At 37.3% G+C, this 20,822-nt stretch overlaps 3 protein-coding genes across 4 annotated transcripts in view; all 3 read left to right on the forward strand.

The window, feature by feature from the left end:
* Positions 1 to 6,564, forward strand: part of LOC129365143 (kinesin-like protein KIF6) — a 53,467-nt gene extending 46,903 nt beyond the window's left edge. The window contains exons 19-24 of one of the 2 annotated variants that reach the window (XM_055038104.1): positions 978 to 1,066; positions 3,516 to 3,605; positions 3,730 to 3,813; positions 4,480 to 4,595; positions 5,734 to 6,424; positions 6,499 to 6,564. In XM_055038104.1, the coding sequence (XP_054894079.1) occupies positions 978 to 1,066; positions 3,516 to 3,605; positions 3,730 to 3,813; positions 4,480 to 4,595; positions 5,734 to 5,744 (390 nt within the window). In that variant the 3' untranslated portion in view covers positions 5,745 to 6,424; positions 6,499 to 6,564. Of the gene's footprint in view, positions 1 to 977; positions 1,067 to 3,515; positions 3,606 to 3,729; positions 3,814 to 4,479; positions 4,596 to 5,733; positions 6,425 to 6,498 lie in introns of those variants that run through there. The other variant, XM_055038105.1, reaches the window with a different exon arrangement.
* Positions 6,565 to 9,366: 2,802 nt separating this feature from the next.
* LOC129365144 (potassium channel subfamily K member 16-like) lies at positions 9,367 to 12,123 on the forward strand. The gene is made up of 5 exons (XM_055038106.1): positions 9,367 to 9,579; positions 10,428 to 10,542; positions 10,623 to 10,789; positions 10,883 to 11,051; positions 11,228 to 12,123. Exons 1-5 carry the CDS (start codon positions 9,367 to 9,369, stop codon positions 11,437 to 11,439), a joined length of 876 nt encoding a protein of 291 aa, XP_054894081.1. The 3' UTR covers positions 11,440 to 12,123.
* Positions 12,124 to 12,595: 472 nt separating this feature from the next.
* Positions 12,596 to 18,583, forward strand: kcnk17 (potassium channel, subfamily K, member 17). The gene is made up of 5 exons (XM_055038555.1): positions 12,596 to 12,913; positions 15,121 to 15,235; positions 16,459 to 16,625; positions 16,727 to 16,895; positions 16,992 to 18,583. The coding sequence occupies exons 1-5, from the start codon at positions 12,698 to 12,700 to the stop codon at positions 17,240 to 17,242; spliced, it is 918 nt and encodes a 305-aa protein (XP_054894530.1). The 5' UTR covers positions 12,596 to 12,697; the 3' UTR covers positions 17,243 to 18,583.
* Positions 18,584 to 20,822: the final 2,239 nt, after the last annotated feature.

Consider the following 20,822-nt stretch of genomic DNA (forward strand, 5'->3'; position numbering starts at 1 on the left):
ACACACAAAGATCTGAAATAACAGTAACAGCAATATCATGCTTGCTAAAATTAATAAAGAACATTGTATCCAAATGGAAGGACATTTATACTTTGAGACAAAGTGTGAAAAAGTTCAAGATTTATCAAAAAAATTGTTAGGAGCTGTAAATCTGCTCAGATTAGAATGAAACAACAAAAAAATGTGATTCTGATCCCTGGTTTGTATCAATGTTTTTCTCTTTATGAACTGGGTTTCTTGCCATACTGGTGTTTGAGCAGTGCTGACATTTAGCATGTATACTACCGGACAAATGTGCCGATAGCTGCCGCTGTCACAAAGCTAAATGGGACTTAGTGGGAAGAGTAGGAGGCAAACAGAGATGCATTTATTTTTTTCCTCAATTCCATGTGACTCAAACACTAACAGAGTGGATAATAACATGAGTCAGAATCTATTTTAGTGTAATATACAAAAGATTGCAGAGAGGACGTCTGACAAAGGATTCAATTGTAACAGTGACTCAGTGAGGAGTTTGATAACTCAACCTTTGCTCAGCCTGGACAACTGTTGAGCACATTTCAGGCAACCAGCCAACAAGAAGATGTAAAGCAGGAACATCTGAGGAGCAAATTCTGCAGACCTTGTGAATGGAGAAGAGTGTCTCTCTCTTTTAACTCTGCAACATTTGGTTATGAATTTCTGAATGACAGACGGTGAGGAAGTGTAGCAGACTTCACACATGCAGCTGTGCCTCACAAAGCTGAGCATTTTTCTTGCCAACTTATGCCCAAAAGCACTGATCCAGGATTAGGTGCACACATGCACTTGCTTAAACTTTGCATTTGCTAAATAACGAACCAGAGCAGTAAACCATCAGAGGCGCTTTCTTTGATCTGTTAGATGTATGTAGCATGCTCATGTTATTCTGTTGGGCTGTTTTTTGTTGACAGTTGTTGTAGAAATGTTTCAGTAATTTTTAAAAACATTTTTATTAGGAATCTGAGTCGGAGGCTGAAGCCGGATATACCTCTGCATCACAAAGTGAAACCTTGCAACCATCTTTACCTGGCACTCCAGGATTTTGGTAAGACCTTTTCATATATATATTTTTATATATGCACTTTTGCTTTTCTACCGAGTATTGTGAATTATTACAGGTCTCAACAGCCTCTTTTACACAAAATCTGGATTTTTTTGTCACACTTCTGAAATTCCGGATGAAATCTTGGTGACGTAGTTTTGTCAAACAACAACAAATTACACAACTAAAGTCTTCCTTTATATCTGGTCTTTTCATTGTTTTCTTTGCAGCTATGTGCTGCACATAGAAGATAATTATTTCCTCCTCTTTTTTTATTCAGTGTTTGTTTTTAAACCCTGAGGACGTCCTTGGACAAATAACCAGCTGTAATCTTCATCTCCTTTAAATTCAAGGAGACTAACATAGGCAAGCTGGCTAGCATTTTGTCCGAATTGGAAAAGTGACAAACTTTTTTTCTTAAATTCTGAAATTCTTTTCCCCTTTTATGCTCAAAATTGGAAGATTTTGGGGAACAATTTGTTGCTTTTTCAAAGAATTTTGAAGAACTTAAGACAAACAAATATATGTAACTCCTTGAATTGTACTGAGCTGTGAATTTCCCTCTGGAATTAATGAAGTACATTCATTCATTGTGGTAAACACCTTCAAAACATACACCTTCTGATTAAATTTAAATGGAGAAGAATTGCTTGTAAGTCACAAGTTGCATAAAAAAAAAGCAGTTGTCATCAATTACTTATTTCTGCAAAATACATTAATGTTTGATCTTTCATAATTAGTTAAATTACTCACCAACATGCTTCTGATTGCTGGCTTCCACGGAATAGACATTGAATATTTGTCATCACTTGCAGGCGATTATGTGCATTTGCTTCACCATCTGTCTAACGCCGTCAGCCAGAGGACATTCACAACATAATCACAGCCCGTTATTATTATCTTAAAGCTGCAGTATCTCTGATGACAGTTATTAATGCACACACAGTGAGGGAACGAGTCCAGAGTTTGTCAATGCTTTCCTCAGAGACTGATCACAGAAACTGCCCTTGAAAGGATTCCTCTCATGTCTGCTGTTCGCGAGTGTTTACTACCATATGGCCATTTTACAATATGCTACTTTATTTGCTGACATAATGCAACCAGAAAGGTTTTAATTTTTTTTTGTTTTATTTGCTCCTGTTTCTTTCTCTGACCTGTTATATTTTCACTTTGAAATAAGAAAAACTACAAAGAAAGAACAAAGAAATTGCAGAATCCATGTCAAGTGTAAATTCCTTTTGCAAACTGCACTTATACATATGTCATGGTTTGAAGCTTGCTCAGAACTGGACAGAGAAATCAAACCACTATCATCACAATTTTGAAATTGTTTTTTTTTCCATTTTTCCATTTTCCAACCACAAGCTTCAGCTTCAGTATGTTCACAACGTGTGTGAAGTGAACAGAAAAGGATACATCATTTTCGAAGGGAGGCTTTAATCAGAGAAGCAGTTAAGAGGGCTTTTGTAGCTCTGCAGAAGATGCATCTGTTGCCTGGCTGGTGCACCCCACAATTCTGACTTCTATAAAGGAGCTGGAAGGAGAAAACCATAAGAAATCCTGTAAAATATCCCACAAGCCATGTAGGGTACATTGCAAACATTTGGATAAATGGGCTCTGGTCAGAAAACCCAAAGCTGGACTTTTTGGCCAACATGCAAAACATTTTGTGGTAGAAAACTAACAATGATCATCACCCTTAACACAAAATCCCCACTACTTATCATGATGGGGGCACCATCCTGCTGTGGGAATGTTTCTCTTTTACATGGCCAAAGAGGACTGAGTTTAGCCTGGAAGAAACTTGCTAGAGAGCCCAAAATAATCAAGACAAATTGTTCAAAAGGTCAAGCCTAAACACCCAGCCAGATCTAATTTCTACAACAAGAACATCAAAGGAGAAATCTTGGTTCTGGTATTGCATTGGAAGCGTGATTACAACAGATAATATTAGCCACTCACTAGAATCAATATTTTCTGCATGTACACAAACGTTGGACAAAAACACCATTAAACTTTGGTATCCTCTCTCTTCAAGTAACCTGTGTACAAGAAAGTTGCTAGTGACAAGGAATTATTTTGGATTATTTTGCAGGTCTAAAATGCAGCAGCAGATTTTATTTGAGTTATGAAATAAAAATGATAAAAATCACAAATTGTTTACACAATACATTGGAATAAAAGTCAGACATGCCATATGTTGTTGACTCAGAAAAACGTTCAAAAAGCATGTATTTGGCCTTCTGGCATACTTTTCTCAGTGTTTTAAAAAGAAACCTTGTGTTTAATTTTGATTAACCTGCAGAAGAAAAGTTTTGGCTGCTTTATGCTGTAGCTCCATCTGGTGGTACAAAGAAGAGGACACAGATAACTTCCATGTTTAAAATACAAACCTATGCTATTACTTTGACGTTATCTCTGTCTTTATGAAAGGCTCTGACTTCTTCCACAGCACTCCTGCTCTAAGCAGCACAATGAAAGAGTCTCCATCAAAGGAGGACACACATCTGGACAATTCAGTCTCTTCTGCTCTGGGTCTGAGGTCAGTCACTTTTTAATTCTCTCTTCTTTTATTTCATGAAAGTATGTCTGCATTGTACTACATTGCAGTATGTGAACTAAAAAAAAGATGAGAGTGGAAATAACTAAATTTGTCTTACTTTCAGCTGTCTTGCACACATAGACAAACTTCCAGCACCAGTTTGGTCAGCCTGGAACAGGTCCCAAGAAGAGAGTCAGAATTCCTGGAGGTACATAATCCAGACCTAAAAAACAACCAGAATATGTCAATTAAACCAACTGTTGCTCAGCTGAAAAGTTAATTCGAAGAAATGTGTTATTTTTCTGGTATCTATTGAATGAGCTGTGACTCCTTAATTAAGCCACAATTTTTTGGCCTAATTTTTTAATGAATACTTTCATACAAACCCACACACACAATGGTATGTGTGCAATGACTCCGAAATCCATACATACAGCCCAGACCTGCAGATTTTATAGCTGTTCTGTGTTTTTTCTTCACTCACGAGAGCTGTCATAAATTTTAATGTCTTTGTGAAGTAATGTCTGCGAGTAATGTTCACAAATCAAAAAAGTCTTGCTTTAACCCACATGCTGAAAGCCCCTTTTTACAACCACTGTTAAACACTCACTGTAATATGTATATGCTTCCTCTTAAACAAGCATTCGCAGCACAAACCCACTTTTGTTCTGTAGCAGGGCTCTGACACACAAGGAGCTGCTCTCTGTCAAAGTTTCTGATTTCAATTTTGCTCCATGAACAGTTAACATGTTTCATACAGGGCTCATATATGAAACCCTGAATGTTTGTTTGCTTCGAAACAAAGACGACCGCTTTTTAAAAAAAAACAAATTTCAACCCTTGGCATGTTAGAGTAACCACAAGTATGTTTCAGGGACCTTTCCACAACAACCCTCACGTCTTCTTCCATTCCATTGACTGGAGATCATGAAGTTGATTCTGACATCATGGCCTTTGTTTTGGCCCGAAAAAATTTCCTCAGCAGGATAGGTAACACACACACATGTTCTCTCAGATCTTTCTGTCTTCTCAAGAACTTTGCATTGACTTCCATTCATTTTTTTTATCTATTTCAATAACCTGCACCCGGCCCTTACAATTCTCACCTTGGTCCTAAACCTAACCCCTAACCCAAAAGCAGCACTTGTTCTTATTGAGACTTAAAGTGTATTAAATACAAGGTCATATACAGAGGCATGCACTGATACAGTTTTCACACAAAAATCGGTGCAAACTGTTCTCATGGGTGATCATCACTGCACTCTAGTGGTGTGATGAGTTACAATGCATCACAAAGTTTTGTTCGCATTAAAGAGCTTGAGTTCATCAGACAATACAGTGCCTCAAAAAAACTTGAGTTTTTCCAAGTTTTGTCCCACTGGATTTCAGCGTGGCCATTCTGACACGTCCATGCACTTTGATCTAAACCTTAGCGGTCAAACTCCAGGCCTTCTGCAACTTTTCGATGCATCTCTCGTCCTACACCCCACAACCACAGGACTCTGTAGAGCTTGAGGGGATGAGGAGGTGATTCAGTCCTTACATTAAGGTGTGTTGGACTTGGGACACATCAAAAAGTTGCAGGACAGCAGCCCTCAAAAACTAGAGTTTGACACCCTGAACTAATTTTATTATTAAAATTTGGCCTATTGGCTGATTTTGAGATTAAATGTCTCACAGCCTCCTAGTTTTGGTGCAAACCTTAAACCTCAATCTACCTTCAGTTCTACTATTCATTTTCCATTTTCTGATATTATGGTTATAACAGTGTTGTTGTAGAATAGTTTGACATATTTACTCAGAGAAACACCAGCTCAATACATTTGTCGGTTCTCCTATTTAAAATTTTGTGTAGATGTTTGCTTTGCCAACAGCAGATTTTGTCGTCAGATATCCAGAGAAGCTGAGGTCATAATCTACTTGAGCTTTTACACTACTTTTTTTTTTTTACAACACAAGAAAAAACAGTCTGACTTTTAAGGCATCTTAAACTCAACAGCTGAGTTGAGTTTAGTTTTTAACTAATAGAGGAAAGGAAAAGTGCACCAAGTGTTGCTATCTGTCAAATCTGTGCTGTGTTAGATATGATAGCCACTAATCAAGTAGGTCTGTGCTTTGTGTATTTTAGGCCCCCGTTAAATGAAGTGAAGATCTAACAAGGAGCCATATCATCACTTCCAGCCAAACGAATGGTCTGGGAATTTGTATTGCCACACACCACTCATGCTTTCTTATTCTGGACAGCAGCATAAACCACAGACTATGTCTAACGTTTGATCTAAACCCTTTTACTAATAAAACAACAGAGAAAAGACATAAGAATAACCAGAAAAGAGCTGCAGTATTTGTTGAAATCTTGTGAAGCTTTTTAATTGGTGACATGATGTTTCAACATTTAGAAAGAAGTGCTTTTTTATATTTCCAGCTGAGTTTGTTCTATTAATTTTTATGTGAATTAATATACAACTATGGGATGTAGTGTGAATAATAAAGCTCTTCATTACTTTGCCCAAACAATTAAGGCAAAAATAATGCAACTGTGAGATCCTGATATGTCTGAACCATCACTTCATTGTGCTGTTGTTCTGCACTCTAGGAAACAAGTTGCTGCCAGGGTGCAAAGTTTTTATTTTTTGTAGTTTTGTCCTCAGAGAAAAATACTTTTGCGATGCTACAAATAGCACCTGTGCTTTGTGTTGACCTTTTTATCCTATTTTCTTGTTCAACTCACCAGGACAGTTTACCTAGCAAAATTTTCTCAATCTCAAAAGGGGATCTTCTGTGTAAGAGGAAAATTCAGGAAGACAGCCCATTACTAGGTAAATTTATTCTTAATTTCTGGGAAAACCTTGAGGTCATTGTATAAAAACAAGTAATCGGCTGTGTCCTTTAGATCTTTAGATCTCCTTAAAGCCACAGGGAAGAAGATCCAACCAGCCACTGTGGAACCACTTCTACCTTTCAAACAACTTGTCAACATTTTGCATTGCTTTGCATTAATTTGTTTGACGGATGACAAGAAGTTGCACACTTTGCATTCAGTTCTAGGCTCTTGTCGTTGCCTTGGATATTTCACCAAGACAACTCACCCTTCAAAGTCGTATCTGTTACATCGCGTCGCCATAACGTTAAACTCCATTTTGACGACTGCATGAAATGTTTTATGATCTGTTTAAATATGGAGTAGTAGAAATCCATTCATCCATTAGCTAGAAGACAGAAGGCGGGTACAAAATTCAGTTTCTAGACAGAAACTGAATTTTATTTAGTTCACATTACAGTATTCAGTTCCTGTTTGTGTTCAATTCATATATTTAAAATATAAACCAATATGTATATATACAACCAATAACATCCATGCATACTGAGCAGCCATAGAAACTGTTTCATTTTCATCTTAATTATTAGAGGTCGACTCACCGTCCCCATTGCAATGGGAATCACAAATTACTTAATGGATTAAATATTTATTGGGCTATTATGCTTAAGGCACCAATGTTGCCTGATGATAATATATTTATAACCATTTGCATTTACTTTTTACTTTTAATGCTTATAACTAATATAGATATTTGTGACTGTTATCAGAATGCTTATTGATAGTTATATATGCATTGTGATGATAGAAAAAAAGAGTTGGAAGACAAATGTGCTTTTATCACAGCCAGTATTGCCACAATATTTAGAAATAATATTGCAATATCATTCTTTAATGGTATGCATTCCTGGTCATTTTAATGCCATCTATGCTGATTCATTTGATTTTTTTCCATGTCACACAAGGAAACAATGTGTTTGATGTGTTTGATGCGTGGCCCCACCAGTACATCTGCACGTGGAGCCACAACTTAACTTAAATGTTGTGACAAAACCATCATCCTAAATACGTAAACACCTCTGCCTTTTACGATACAAATCATTTGAGGAAAGTATTAAAGAACTTCTGTCATTATCCTGGCATTTAACTAACAAAACCCAGGTTTTTTGACGAAACTCAGATAGTTTAAAACCAAATCTACACAATAGTAAGAAATCATATGTAAACTTGGTTTGTGGTGGTAGCAAAAGCAGCAGAAGAAGCATATCCAAGACATGAGGCCCATCTACACTGCCATGACTTAGAAGAGACCAAAGTGTCGAGGTGAATTATCTCTTTTAAGTGTAGCTGCATCCCAGTGCTGTCCCATAGAGTTGCTTAAGGCTGCAGCTGTGGGTGTGGTGTATTCTTTGACAAACTGGGTAGAATCATCATAGTAAAATACTATTTGTAAACAGGAAGGCATTTTAAGGTTATGGAAAATAGCAGGCACATTTTAACAGTGTCAAATTTGCCTTCTCTTTAAACAAGGTTTTCCAAATTTCCAGTAATCCAGCTAAGTTCTAATTAATCATGATGAGGCTATGATTAATTATAATAGCATCACTATTCAAATGAAAGAAAGCTTAAAAACATTCTGAAATTAAAACCTGTCACCTGCTTAACACAGTTGGTTCTTAAGAAAAAGGAAACGGTTTTCACTTTAAAAGGATCTTAATTATTTTGGATAATTTGGAATGTCTCTGAGCAGTAGCCAGGTGGTACAGTAAGCTGCAGCTCCAGCGATAATATCTATTCAGCCACATTTCCACATAATGCTGTTAAAGATCTTCATTCTGAAAAGCTTTTTTAAGTCTTTAGTTTCTGGTTTATGTTCAAGAAATGTTTCAAACTCCTCCCATGTGACAATGAACAGCTCTGGTTCCAGATGTGATGGAAAACGTGCAGAAACTGTTCCAGCTGAGTTGTAAAAAGACTGAGCATTTATACTGGTAAGACTTTAAAAGCTAATTTGTAAAGAAACTGAATCAGACGAACGAGACAAAATACCACATGTATCCAGGCCTGCATCTGAGACTAAAAGTGAAATACTGTAAAAACAAAACCGTTGGCCTCAGATACAAGCTCTGATACGTGGGATTTTGTCTAGTTGAAATCACAACCGTCAGAGTGTTTTATTTGTGTTTTTGTGTTTTATCTGTCAAAAAGTAATGCAGTCCTTAGCAGCCCCACCTTCTGACTATTGACGGCTGGACTGTATTTTATTTAGGCATCAAATGAAATGCATTAAAATTCTTGGATGTAACGACACAAAATGGGATCAGATCAAAGGATATAAATTCTGCTCTCAATTTATTTTCTACTCCGGACGTCAAGCGTTGCAATAACTTCCAGACCAGCTCCTCTAACATATTGACAGATTTCACATTTATACAGTTAAAGCACCGCCAACCTCCAGATCCCAAAGTAGGAGACCAGCATCCGAGGGTGTCAAATGGAAACAGGTAAAACATTAACTTTTGTTCTGCTGACAAGATACTGCCACTGCTTCCTTATTAGTGGAAACAGAGGAAAGCTTGGGACCAGATGTCGCTCGCTAATTGAGGAAAAGAGTTTGCCCGTTACCTCAGTAACCCAGAAATCAGCACCCATGCTCCTCTGATCAATGAGACTGAAGACTTTGCCATTCAGAGAGAGATACATCAGCCTGAGCGGCTGTGAAGTTAAGCAGGACTGCTTTTTTCAAAATACCTCCCTTTTTCTTTTAAGAATGCATTTTTCTAACGTAACAGGGCATCTATTTGGAGAACTTCACAAGAACCGCTGAACATAGAAATCCAATCTTCCTCTTTTTTTTAAAGTACTTTTCTGGGGGGTTTTTTTCTGAGCTTGAGCCCCAGGCATTTTTGTCTTTTTCTGGTGTTGTGGTGGGGAGGAGGGTTAATGGCGTGGTTTCATCTGGCTCGGGTCAAAGTGAACTGGACAGCACTTTTAATTTTGGCCCACTTCACATACCTGCTGATCGGGGCTATCATCTTCCAGATTCTGGAAAGAGAAGCTGAGAGCAACAATAGAAACCACTTCCAGCTGGAGAAACTACATTTCCTGACTAATTACACCTGCTTGGATGGTCCTGCCTTGGAGAAGTTTGTCCAGGTTTGTTTTTTTTTTCGTATTATTAATCTGAAACATTTTTTTTTAGGTTAGGAGAGGTTAAAATGCATGGTTTAGAGTTATTTTCCACTGTGTGGAAATAACAAAGGCTTCAGCCTCATACAAATAAAACCAATTCATTATGTCAATATTTGGTACATTTGGTTTGTAAAGCTGAAAAATCAATTTTATTATTAGGTCAGGCTTACCGCATTAAATGGTTTTACAGTAACTGGTTTGAAAGATCAATAAGTTTGTCGTAATTTACAACATTTGACAAAATCATTACCCAAAGTGATTTATCTCAAGAATTTAAATGGAGTGGCTTCCATAAAAAGATCTGTTAAAATTAATTTTAAAAATGATTGCAGTAAAATATGTTCATTTCCAATCTATTGGCTTATCTTTATTCATCTTGACAATGGTGGCAGTGGTGTAATTATTTATTTTTTATTGACCTTTTTTACCTTTTTAGTTTATTTAGATTTTTATGGTTATATATTATCTGTTTTTAACAGTACGAGTCTTTTTAAAAAGTATTATGAAATGTCTAATTTATTCCCTTTCAGTTGTGTAAGTTTTGCTAATTGAATAAAAATATTTGAATACTACCAAGCCTGATGTAATTTACCCTGACAAATAAATGACATTAAATCAAATAAACTGAGGAAATCAGCTAAATCATTTCTTATTTCTAAAAGAAATTCATGTATAACTCATTGTAGATTTAAAAAAAAAATGTTTGTTTCACAACCTTCTAAACCCAAGCTTGGTTATGCAAGAATATTTCTGTTCAAGCCTGTCAATCATTGCTGATTTATGTTTTAATGTGCATTTTACTCTGTATGCAGGTGATTTTATATGCCTGGGAAAAGGGAGTGAACCCCTCAGGCAATTCAACCAACCCCAGTAACTGGGATTTCAGCAGCTCCTTCTTTTTTGCTGGCACAGTTGTCACAACCATTGGTAGATTGATGTTTTAACCTTTCAGCTCCCGTTGTTGTAAAACACGATGCTTCATTACATCTTACTTGTCTGCTTCACAGGTTACGGAAACCTCTCCCCGAGCACAGTGTCTGGTCAGGTGTTTTGTGTGTTTTACGCACTCTGTGGTATTCCTCTGAACCTGGCTTTCCTGAAACAAATGGGCAAGTGTCTGACCATTCATCTGGGTCGACTAGAGACAGGAATAGTGGCGGTTGTTCCTCACAAGGTTCTGACATGGCTCTCTCTTATTTTGCAATTCAGCGTATAAGTGATGGTCTCATATATTGGCTAAATAAACAGTTTTTTTTTTCTGTCCCAGAAAGCCGTGGAAGCGCTGGCAGTCAGTTTGTTCTTCATCACCGGCAGCCTGCTGTTTCTCGTCATCCCTCCTCTTCTGTTCAGTTATGTGGAAGGCTGGACATTTGGAGAGGCCTTCTACTTTGCCTTCATTACCCTCAGCACCATTGGTTTTGGAGATTATGTAGTGGGTGAGTAGAGACAACAAACCACTAATGTGCTAGAAAGGCTGCAGCGGTCACTTCTGTCTACCTAAAGCTCCCAGGTCTCATTCTGTTGAATAAGTCAGCGAGGCGTTGGAAGATTAATGTGCGCTCTGAACTCAGACAAACTCTCTTAACATGTTCTTACATGTTTCTGCTTAAAGGCACCGACCCAGGGAAGGAGTACATCTCCCTGTACCGCTGCCTTGCGGGCATTTGGATCATCTTCGCGCTTGCTTGGCTTGCGCTCATTCTTAACATGGGAGTGAGGATCATAGAGAACCTGGTTATCCTAACTCACCCAGGTTTTAAGAAGCATGAAGAAGAGGATGAGGAAGTTTCCTCCAGTAAATTAGAAGTCACATCAAAGATCTGACAATGGACTTTAAATTTTTTCAAGCAATATTATAATTTACTTAATGTTTTTTTTTTTCCTTTCTCTCTCTCTAAGATCTCTCTTAATACAAGAAGAGGCAACAGCAGTTTTAATACATGCATATATTAGTGATGTATTGTGTTCTACCTCAGTGTGAAAGGGTTAAGGCTTGGCTTGATCAGGAATCTGTTTTTTCCATTCTATGTTTCTCTTCTTGTTCTCTTCTGATTCCCACCCGTATGATTAGATGTTCAAACAGGAAGCTCATATCTGGGCTGTTATTTCATGACACCATGTCAGATTGAATGTGTGTGCGTGTGTGTGTGTTCATTGTCAGTCCACATCTGTGCTTGTGTGCTGATGGGAGAACCAAGTGAATTGAGCACGGACGGCTATCTTAAACCAACACATTAATCAAGATGGTGATGCGAGGTGGAAAAAAAGGAGGATGGCCCTCACCTGACACTACCTTATGTTTTTCAGAAGACACGATTAAAAACACTAAATACACATATCTGACATTCATTCAAGATGCCGTGCAAAGGAGCTCATACAGCTGGGACTTTTTCACAATTTGTCATGTATTCACAAACTTTTATGTTTTTGTTCCTATTGTATTGCACAATGATGGAGTAGAAGGAAGAGGACGCAGGGTTCATTAGAAATAAAAATCTGAAATATGTCATATGTCTTCATTCCTGATGAATCAATACTTTTCAATACAACCTTTCAGTGCATCGCAGCAAACTGGTTTAGGTTTTTTTGGGGTGGATCGCTATCATCTTTGCAAAGCTGGAGACAGACATGAACATCTAGATATATTCCAAGATTAAATCACATTCTGCTAGACTCTGTTTACTTATTCGGGGATTGCCAAAGACAGTTGATGGCGCTATTTTTTATTAAGGGGTATTATTTTGAAAGAGATTGTGTTATCACATAAGATCTCAAACTTCCCATTAAAGCCTTTGGTTCTAAGCTGACAAGATGTGAGAAATTTTGAAGCGAGGTGCATATCTTAGTTTTCCTAAGACATGGTACATTCCTACTTGTGCTGCCGTGTCTCCCTTATCTTACTTTGCTCCTCAGGATTTGCATGTCAGGCCAATGAAGTGATTCAAACAGTAGTGCTCTGGAAAGGTTGATTTGCCTGTGATGTGAGTCCACCAGGTAAACTCTCTCTACTCTTTGCACCTGACTGCAGAGGCTGAGACTCCGAGCTAAAATTGGAGGTCAACGTTCAGACTGCCAGGCCAACATGGGAGTGAAGGAGATGTTTAATCTGGCCCGGGTGCCATCCATTCTCATGCTTGGTTTGATTTATGTGGCCTATGTGCTGATTGGTGGTGTGATTTTCTGGAAACTGGAAGGAGATCTTGGAAGGAAGGATCTCTCCAAGTTACTCCTCAACAAACAGAGGCTGCTGATGACGTACAGCTGCCTGAACCAAGAAGGTCTAGAGGAAGTGGCTCAGGTAAGGTACTCCGAAGTCTGATTATGATTCAATGGATTAGTTAGAATAATCTAAAGTGTAACATAGACGTGTAAACTCCTAATTCACTTGTCCTTTTAGATATCGCTGCACTCATAATGGATCACAATACACTTCTGTGTCATTTGCTTAGTAGATTTTTAAACATAGCGAGGTCTGTTATGTGATTTTTAAATTTTGATTACATTTAATGCAGAGGAATTCTTTCTGTGACTTCACAATCATTTTAAAACCTCAAACAGAAAATCAAAATTAAAAAATAATTTGTATATTTTGCCATCAGATTTTAATTTAAGTTTCAACTAGAAACCTTCATTCTATCATTAGAATAAACTCATAAACTCACTACCATCAAACATGCTATGATATGCATCAGATGATCAGAAAGACAGCAAAAAATGTAAACAGTTGGGTCCATGTTTACATGGTTTTGGGACAGAAGAATCTGGATAAAACCATCCAGGTTGTCCTGGATTTGTGATGATGCGGTGGAGCATCACAGTTTATTAATAACCTGCAAGTGAGTAAAGGTCCTATCTATGCAAAAGCAAATTGGAATCCACTATGTTCCTGCATACATTGATAGTCTTGATTGTTATACAATAATAATAAGGTTACTATAAAGACACATAGATTCCATTCTGAATCCTAAAGGATCTTGCAGCCGCATTATCAGCCCTGATCAGGTGTTTTGTGCTTTTACATCTGAGAGCACATTAAATGTGTGTTAGGATATGTGGTCATAAAAAAAATTGAGGTGTTGTGAAATATCTCATCTAAACAAACGTAGATACCTTACTTGTTAGTCCTGAAACCTAAAATCATATCTGATGTTCTCTCTGCAGAAATGCTAGTCCAATTTTTCTATGATTGTGTTCCAGTTTAGATTTGGTGTCTTGTCTGTGGGTAAAGTGATCAAAACTGAATCTTAGTACACCACTAATATAATGAGAAAGACTTTGCAAAGGAGAAAAAATCCACATAGCAGAAAAGTTATACTTTAGATACTTAAGCCAGTTTGAAAAAACACAGACACAGAGTCAGGTGTTTATGATCCAGCTGAATGCAAAGCAGGTGTCCAATCCCTTCATCTAATAAATCATTAAAATACCCATTAGCTTTACTCAATTGAATCCCAATGGAGTGATTCATCCTGTGAAATACAAAACAAACCTAGAGGAACATGACAAAAATATTAGAAAAATATCACATCTTATTTTTAAGGTACCAGGATACCACACACAGCTGTATTTCTGTGCACAGTGGAATAATTTATTGTAATATAATTCATAACAGAGTTGAATGTTGAATCCATTAGAAGAAATGTCTTCATAGGAAAATTTAGATTTTATTAGTGACAAAAATAGGCTTTTGTAGAGCTAAAATAAATCTCGCATAAAATTTGGAATTTTGGTTTGAGCCTTTTGAAATTTGGGAAAATTAAGAAATTTGCAATAGAAGTTCGGGAACAGACACAGACTTTTCAAACATGACTGTTTGATTTGATATCAAATCTAAGCAATAAAGAAAGGGGGTGGGGAAGCATGTAATAACAAACAGGCAACCCCTTTTTCATGCAAATATCTTGTGGAAACTTTTAACTCTGCTTTGCCTACATGAGTCAGACCTGGAAGGCGTTGACTGGCCACAAAAGTTCTCAATGTTCTGTTAGGAGAACGCGGGATTTATTAAAACACATAAGAAGCACACGTAATATTGACGTCTGTTCAAATTTATGTTAGAACTTGAAACTATTGACCAGGTGAATGTCCTGCCACTCAGTAATAGAAAGACGATTATTTGTATTGTTTTAAAGCAAATCCAGCTAAATTTGTAAAGAGGAAGAACAAAAATCTCAGATATAAGCTAACTCCCTGCATATTTACTTGTAAAGCCATCGGAGTGTGAATAAAACAACCTTAACGTAAAGTATTGCAAACTTTGACCCTGTTATATGCAGTATTTTTAATATCTCACCTTTGGTGCTGAACTCTGAACACAGAGGTGGGAAGATATTCTACTGTAGAATGCTGATTGCAATGATTTATTGACCAGAATAGCTCCACGGTGTTCTAAAAGTGGAATAGATTACTGTGAACAGGAGTCACACGTGGTTAATAAAGTATGATTATATTGATAAATGTAAACTGTAGAAAATTTCAGCCTTCCCTTTTTTTCCCCTCTTTTAGGTTGTTCGAGATGCTTCAAAGGCTGGTCTGAGTTTGAAAGGCAACCAAACCTCGGATGGCTTCTGGAAATTCACCAGCTCGGCTGTGTTTGCTGCCACTGTGGTTACAACTATAGGTCAGGACCACATACTTTTACACACTTCCTGTGAAGTATGACCTGCTGAAAATGACAGCCTGCCCAGTTATATATCAACCTAATTTTGGAAATGATATCTAATCTCAAAAGAAGGCCATTGTGATAAAAATGTGTCTAGATGATTATGTTTGGCTCACTCTGTCAAGATTATTAGCTTTCTGAGTACAGCTAGAGTAGTAGTTAAAGGCTAGACCAGTTATGCACCATTATTCTAACATGTTATTTTACTTATTCTATTTCTACGGTTTACTGCTATTTCCTCCCATAGTAAAAATCTCGTAATTTAATGTGTTAATTTTCTACTAAAGTGGATTATCCAACAGAGGTAGAAAAGTACTTACAAGTGCATTTACAGGAACAGTTTCCATAGGATTTAATTTTAGGAAGTTATCAGCTGTCCAAATTGACTAAAAAACTGATCATCAGGTCTTTGGAAGAAAGGGAACACCTTTGCCAACCGCCATTGAATTTCAGGAAGAATAAGGGACACCGAAAACATGCAGGACAGGGATACTTGAGGATGAGGTTTGGGAACATTTTTTGCCATGAATGTCAACACTGGTAAATAAACAGCACCATGCAGACCCAGGAAAACAGCAGACAGGTCAGGGATAACGTTGTGGAAGAGGTTGAAACAGGGCAACATTGTAAAGCAATATCCCAAACCTTGAACATCTCACTGAGTGCTGTTCAATCCATCATCCAAAAATGGAAAGAGTATGTCATAATTGCAAACCTTCCAAGAAAATGGCAATCCACTTCAAATAAAAGGCTTTGTGTTGGCCTATCCCAAAATGTGTCAGTGGAATATGTGGTTCTATAACTCACATGTGGTTATAACATGACAAAATAAAAAAAGTTCAAGGGACATTTATAGTTTTGTAAAGTATTAAAGGACACAGTCTTCCCAAGAACGAACCTCCCAGCAAATTCACTCCAAGGTCAGACTTTGCAAAACTGAGAGTAATGTCTGAAGTCCAGTAGCTCCACCAGCATGTTAAATGAGACCAGATGTCTGGCCATAGTGCACACCTAAGGCCATGAACTAAGGACGATGTTGGGGTGTTGGTGGTACGGGCTTGGTACATGCTGTCAGTCTGTAGGGTAATGTTATTTTTAATCATTCATATTTACAAAGATAAAGATAAAGCAGTCCATCTGCCATCAAACGGTGAGATATTATAATGTTTCTATTTTAACAGGTTATGGAAACATGAGCCCCAGTTCAACAGTTGGTCAGATCTTCTGCGTCTTCTTTGCACTCTTTGGGATTCCTCTTAACGTAGTGGTGCTCAACAGAGTGGGCAAGTACATGCTCGCATTGGAGAGAAATGTCTCAGACTTCCTAGAAGGCAAATCTGGACGAAAGGTAAGCAAGTGATGAGGACGAAATAAGTATTTTTTTTTTTTGTTCTGTTCCTTGGAATGTGGCCAACGTCACTGTTCTCTCTTTCCCTGGTGAAACTGTAGGGGTGCACACGGTTTTTTGTCCACCTGTTCTGCTATGTCTGTGGCACCGTCCTGTTCTTCATCGTGCCCATGCTTGTGTTCCAGCAGCAAGAGGGCTGGACCTACTCCCAGGCCATCTACTACTGCTTCATCACCCTCAGCACCATTGGTTTTGGGGATTTTGTAGCAGGTACAGCACCGCCCAAAATCCCAAACATCCACCTTACTGTTTTAACTTTTATTCTTGATTGTCACAAAGACACAATTCTTTGGTGTTGCTTTCTAGATAGTAATCCAGACAAAGACTACCCTGACTGGTACAGCGTCCTCATGGCCTCGTGGATCTTTTTTGGCCTGGCCTGGCTCGCTCTGCTCATCAACCACTCCATTGACATCCTGGAGCGGCTTAACTCCCTCCTCAAAAAAGGCTGCTGCAGTGAGAAGACACAGGAAGAGTCTGAGAGCACAGACAACAACAACCCTGACACTCAAATGGAGGATGATGATGAGATCAAGAAGACTCCAATAACTCAGTAATCTATAACAACAAGGTGTAGGTTTTAGTGAGTCAATTACATGACCATTAGCCCTATATTTAGGATATGGGAACTGGTGACAGGCTGTGAATGCATGTGTTATCAGGCTATAAATGCTGTAATTCTTCATAATCACCAGTTCATTAGCTGATCAAAGGTTGCAAAGTTCTGATAAGTGGCCAGCGAGCCAAAAAAGAAAGCAACATGTCTCATTATGTTCCACAGAGGAGATACAGTTTGTGTTTGTAGTTTGCGTTGTACGAGTCACTTGTACAAATTTCCAGAGATGCAGCAAATAGTCATACATGAATCTGTGTAAAAATAATGATCTATATCATTAAAAACCTATGTTTCATTAAGATGTAATGCTGATGATGTTTTTATACTCCTCATTTAGTTTTGTCTTCTTTAATAATCACTTAACAAAAATCGGGCATCTGTTGAAAAAAATTTAATTTAAAAAACTAAACTAAATTTAAATTTTGTTGACCACTCCAAACAGTGATGTGTGTCTTACATTAAACTCTAACTGGGTGATTTAGGACTTGCAGATTTTCAGAGACTTAGGTGCAATTTTTATTTAGGCTTTTTACTATTGAGCATCAATTCAGCAGATGACTAAAAACTGTTTGTTTTTTTTATTTCCATTTGAGGAATATCTCAAATAGACTTTAACTAATGAGTCATCATTAGTCAAAGCTTAGACTAATGATGTCAACAAGTAATCTTAAGATCATGATTCATTCCTTTGTCTCAGCTGGACTATTGTAATGTCCTTTTTACTTGTTCAGGAAGAATAGGCTGGCTGCTCTTCAGGTTGTTCAAAACTGCAGAGAGACTGTTGGTGGGCTCACACAGAGGATCTCATATGGCATGTTTTATAGTTGCTACACCGGCTGCCAGTCAGATCTACGTTTTAATTTAAAATGTTAGTCTTAACCGTCTGAGCTTTACATGGACAAGCTTCTTCACCTATTGTTGATTTGATTTAAATAAAGACCTCTTTGTATGTTCTGAAGTAACTGAATCAGAACCATTTTGTGGTCCTCTATGCATCTGCATCAGAACTCAAGGAGATTGATCTCTCCAAGCTGGCGTCACCCAGACTGTGGGAATACACTGCCTATGTATTTTTGGACTCTGTTGATACATTTAAAAACCAGCTAAAAATATTTTTATTAAAAGGTTTAGTGGGTTTTTTATGAAACGCATTTTTGACTGTGTTGTTTCTTTTTTTGTCGGCATTGTAGATTGTATGTTCTTGGGCTACTCTTTTTTGTAAATCACTTTGTGACATCTGTATGGGAACTTGTGGTACATAAATAAATTTTTATTTACTTTACTCATTTCCTTAAGAAAAGTACTGGTATTATCCCCAGGCGCCAAACCGAGATCCCTGTAGACTACAACCTGAGGTGGATTCACAGAGCCTAAAAACATCTTTACAAAAAGACTGAAGTTCGGGAAGTTTGGAAAAGAATAAGTAAACAGTCTGGGCCATTTTATATTTTACAATTATCATATTTGTTTCAATTCAAGGTTTTTCAGATAGCCTAGATACAAAAACATTTCAAATGCACCTATTTTGTCATTTCACAAACATAACTAAAAAGTTCCACGCAGATGAAGCTGTGACAAAAGTGATTCTTGTCCAAATAACTTTTTGTCTTAAAAATCCTGTAGAGAAATTGTACCGTTCTTCTGTTATAGAAGTAGGTCGAAGCAGAGTGGAAACCTCCACTGAATCTGTCTGCAGTTCAAACTCATCAGCTGCCAGCTCCAAGGCACTTGGCAGCCGATAGTCTTTGACACATTGGGGCTATATGACAGGCTCATTCAAATTAAACTTTCAAATCTAACCTCAAATCTAGAGGTTGAAATATGAGAGAAATGGTTATGTTGCATAATATGATTAATGACTCTCTGAGAGAAGTTTATGTGTGTCGTTTTGCATTTACTATCTTAGTTTTGTGTGAAAAACATTTTAAATATATTGTGCTACTTTAAAGACAAAATTGAGTTAACAATATAACTAAGACATCTTAAACTAATAAAATGTGTTTTTTCCGCATCTGTTTATTATATCAACATTATATTAACTCAACAACTTTGTTCTTACTTTAGTCTACTGCTGGTATCAGGTGCGAAATCAAATATGAGAACACATGTGCACACTTGAGAAAAGACCTCATCGGACAACATGGTTTTATAAAGAAGTCAAAACTAAGCTACAAAGAAATAACCATTTTAAAAAAGTACAAAATCTGTTTACATTTCTTTTTATGCATTTCTGTTCCAGGATTATTATCCATGACATCTGCATGCTATTTACTTATAGATTTCTGTTCAATACAGTAAGAGTAGCATATTGTAACTTAGGCCAAGAGAATGGCCTAAGTTATTTTTTGCCAAATTATTATTATTATTATTATTATTATTATATTATTATTATTATTATTATTATTATTATTATTATTATTATTATTAACTTTTGTAAAGATAAAAAAAAAAGAAAAAACATAATAAAGGTCATTATTTTTGGAGGAGACGATTTGGAAGATCAGGTTTGTCCGATACATTTGTGCTGAAGTTTCCCTGGGAACCACGAGGTGGCAGTAAAGGCAAAGAAGCAAACAGAGAATGTAGTTTCAATAACACAAATTTACAGTATTGATTATCTCTCCTCAGTCGACACCATTTCACAGCAACAAAATGTATACATTTCGTCCAAAAATTTGACCTGATGCAAGTTTTCCTGACTGTTACGTCACTGGCTCAAAGTCCAGAGAGAAAGCATCGTGCGGCCTCTTGTGCTTTGGCACTCTGGTAAGAAATGCAAACGCGTCTTGAGGCTCATATATCAGAAAGCCAGGCCACTCTGAGATGGAGTAAATAGCAAACACAGACGGAAAGCAGCAGGGGCGGAAACTGAGAACGTGTTAGACAGATGGACAGCAATGAAAGACACATTAAGTTGGTGGAAAAAGTGTGGAAATATCTAAGGGGAAAGTGTAAGATTCCAGACTGCAGAAGAAGGCAGTTAAGTTTTTTTTTTTTATTCCCTGTGGGGGTTGTGAAAATACTGTAGAGGGGGGAAAAAAGAATGACTGAAAAAAATACTGCCGACCAGCTGAATGCCTTCATGGACATGGTTCATTGAGAATTGTAGAGTGCAATAGAGTTAGCTGTTGTTTGCATGCATATTAACCACAGTTAGAAAAAAAAAATCCACCTAATTTATTTGCCACAAGCATGGTTTGGATATTCTAAGCTGAATCAAAGTGGTAAAGTAATTTTTTTTTTCCTACTAATTAATTTAATCAAGATAAGCTCATTACTTTTGTGGTTTGTCACCGTGGAAGTCAAGATGTCAGGTTCTCATTTTACAAGAAAATTTGAGAGATTTCCCACATTTCCTTTCCATGGAGTGGCCGCCATTTATAAAGTCGGGTTCTAGCTTGTTCATGGGAACCTAAGCATCTTCTGAGCGCAATTTACAAAGGCAAGTGACGTGACTGCTTCAACTGTAAATGCAGTACCAAGATCTGGTGACGTGTGAATGCAGTAACCAGGTATTTATG

Source organism: Poeciliopsis prolifica, unplaced genomic scaffold (genome assembly GCF_027474105.1).
Source record: "Poeciliopsis prolifica strain line A6 unplaced genomic scaffold, Auburn_PproV2 SCAFFOLD013, whole genome shotgun sequence".
Classification (NCBI taxonomy): Eukaryota; Metazoa; Chordata; class Actinopteri; order Cyprinodontiformes; family Poeciliidae; genus Poeciliopsis; species Poeciliopsis prolifica.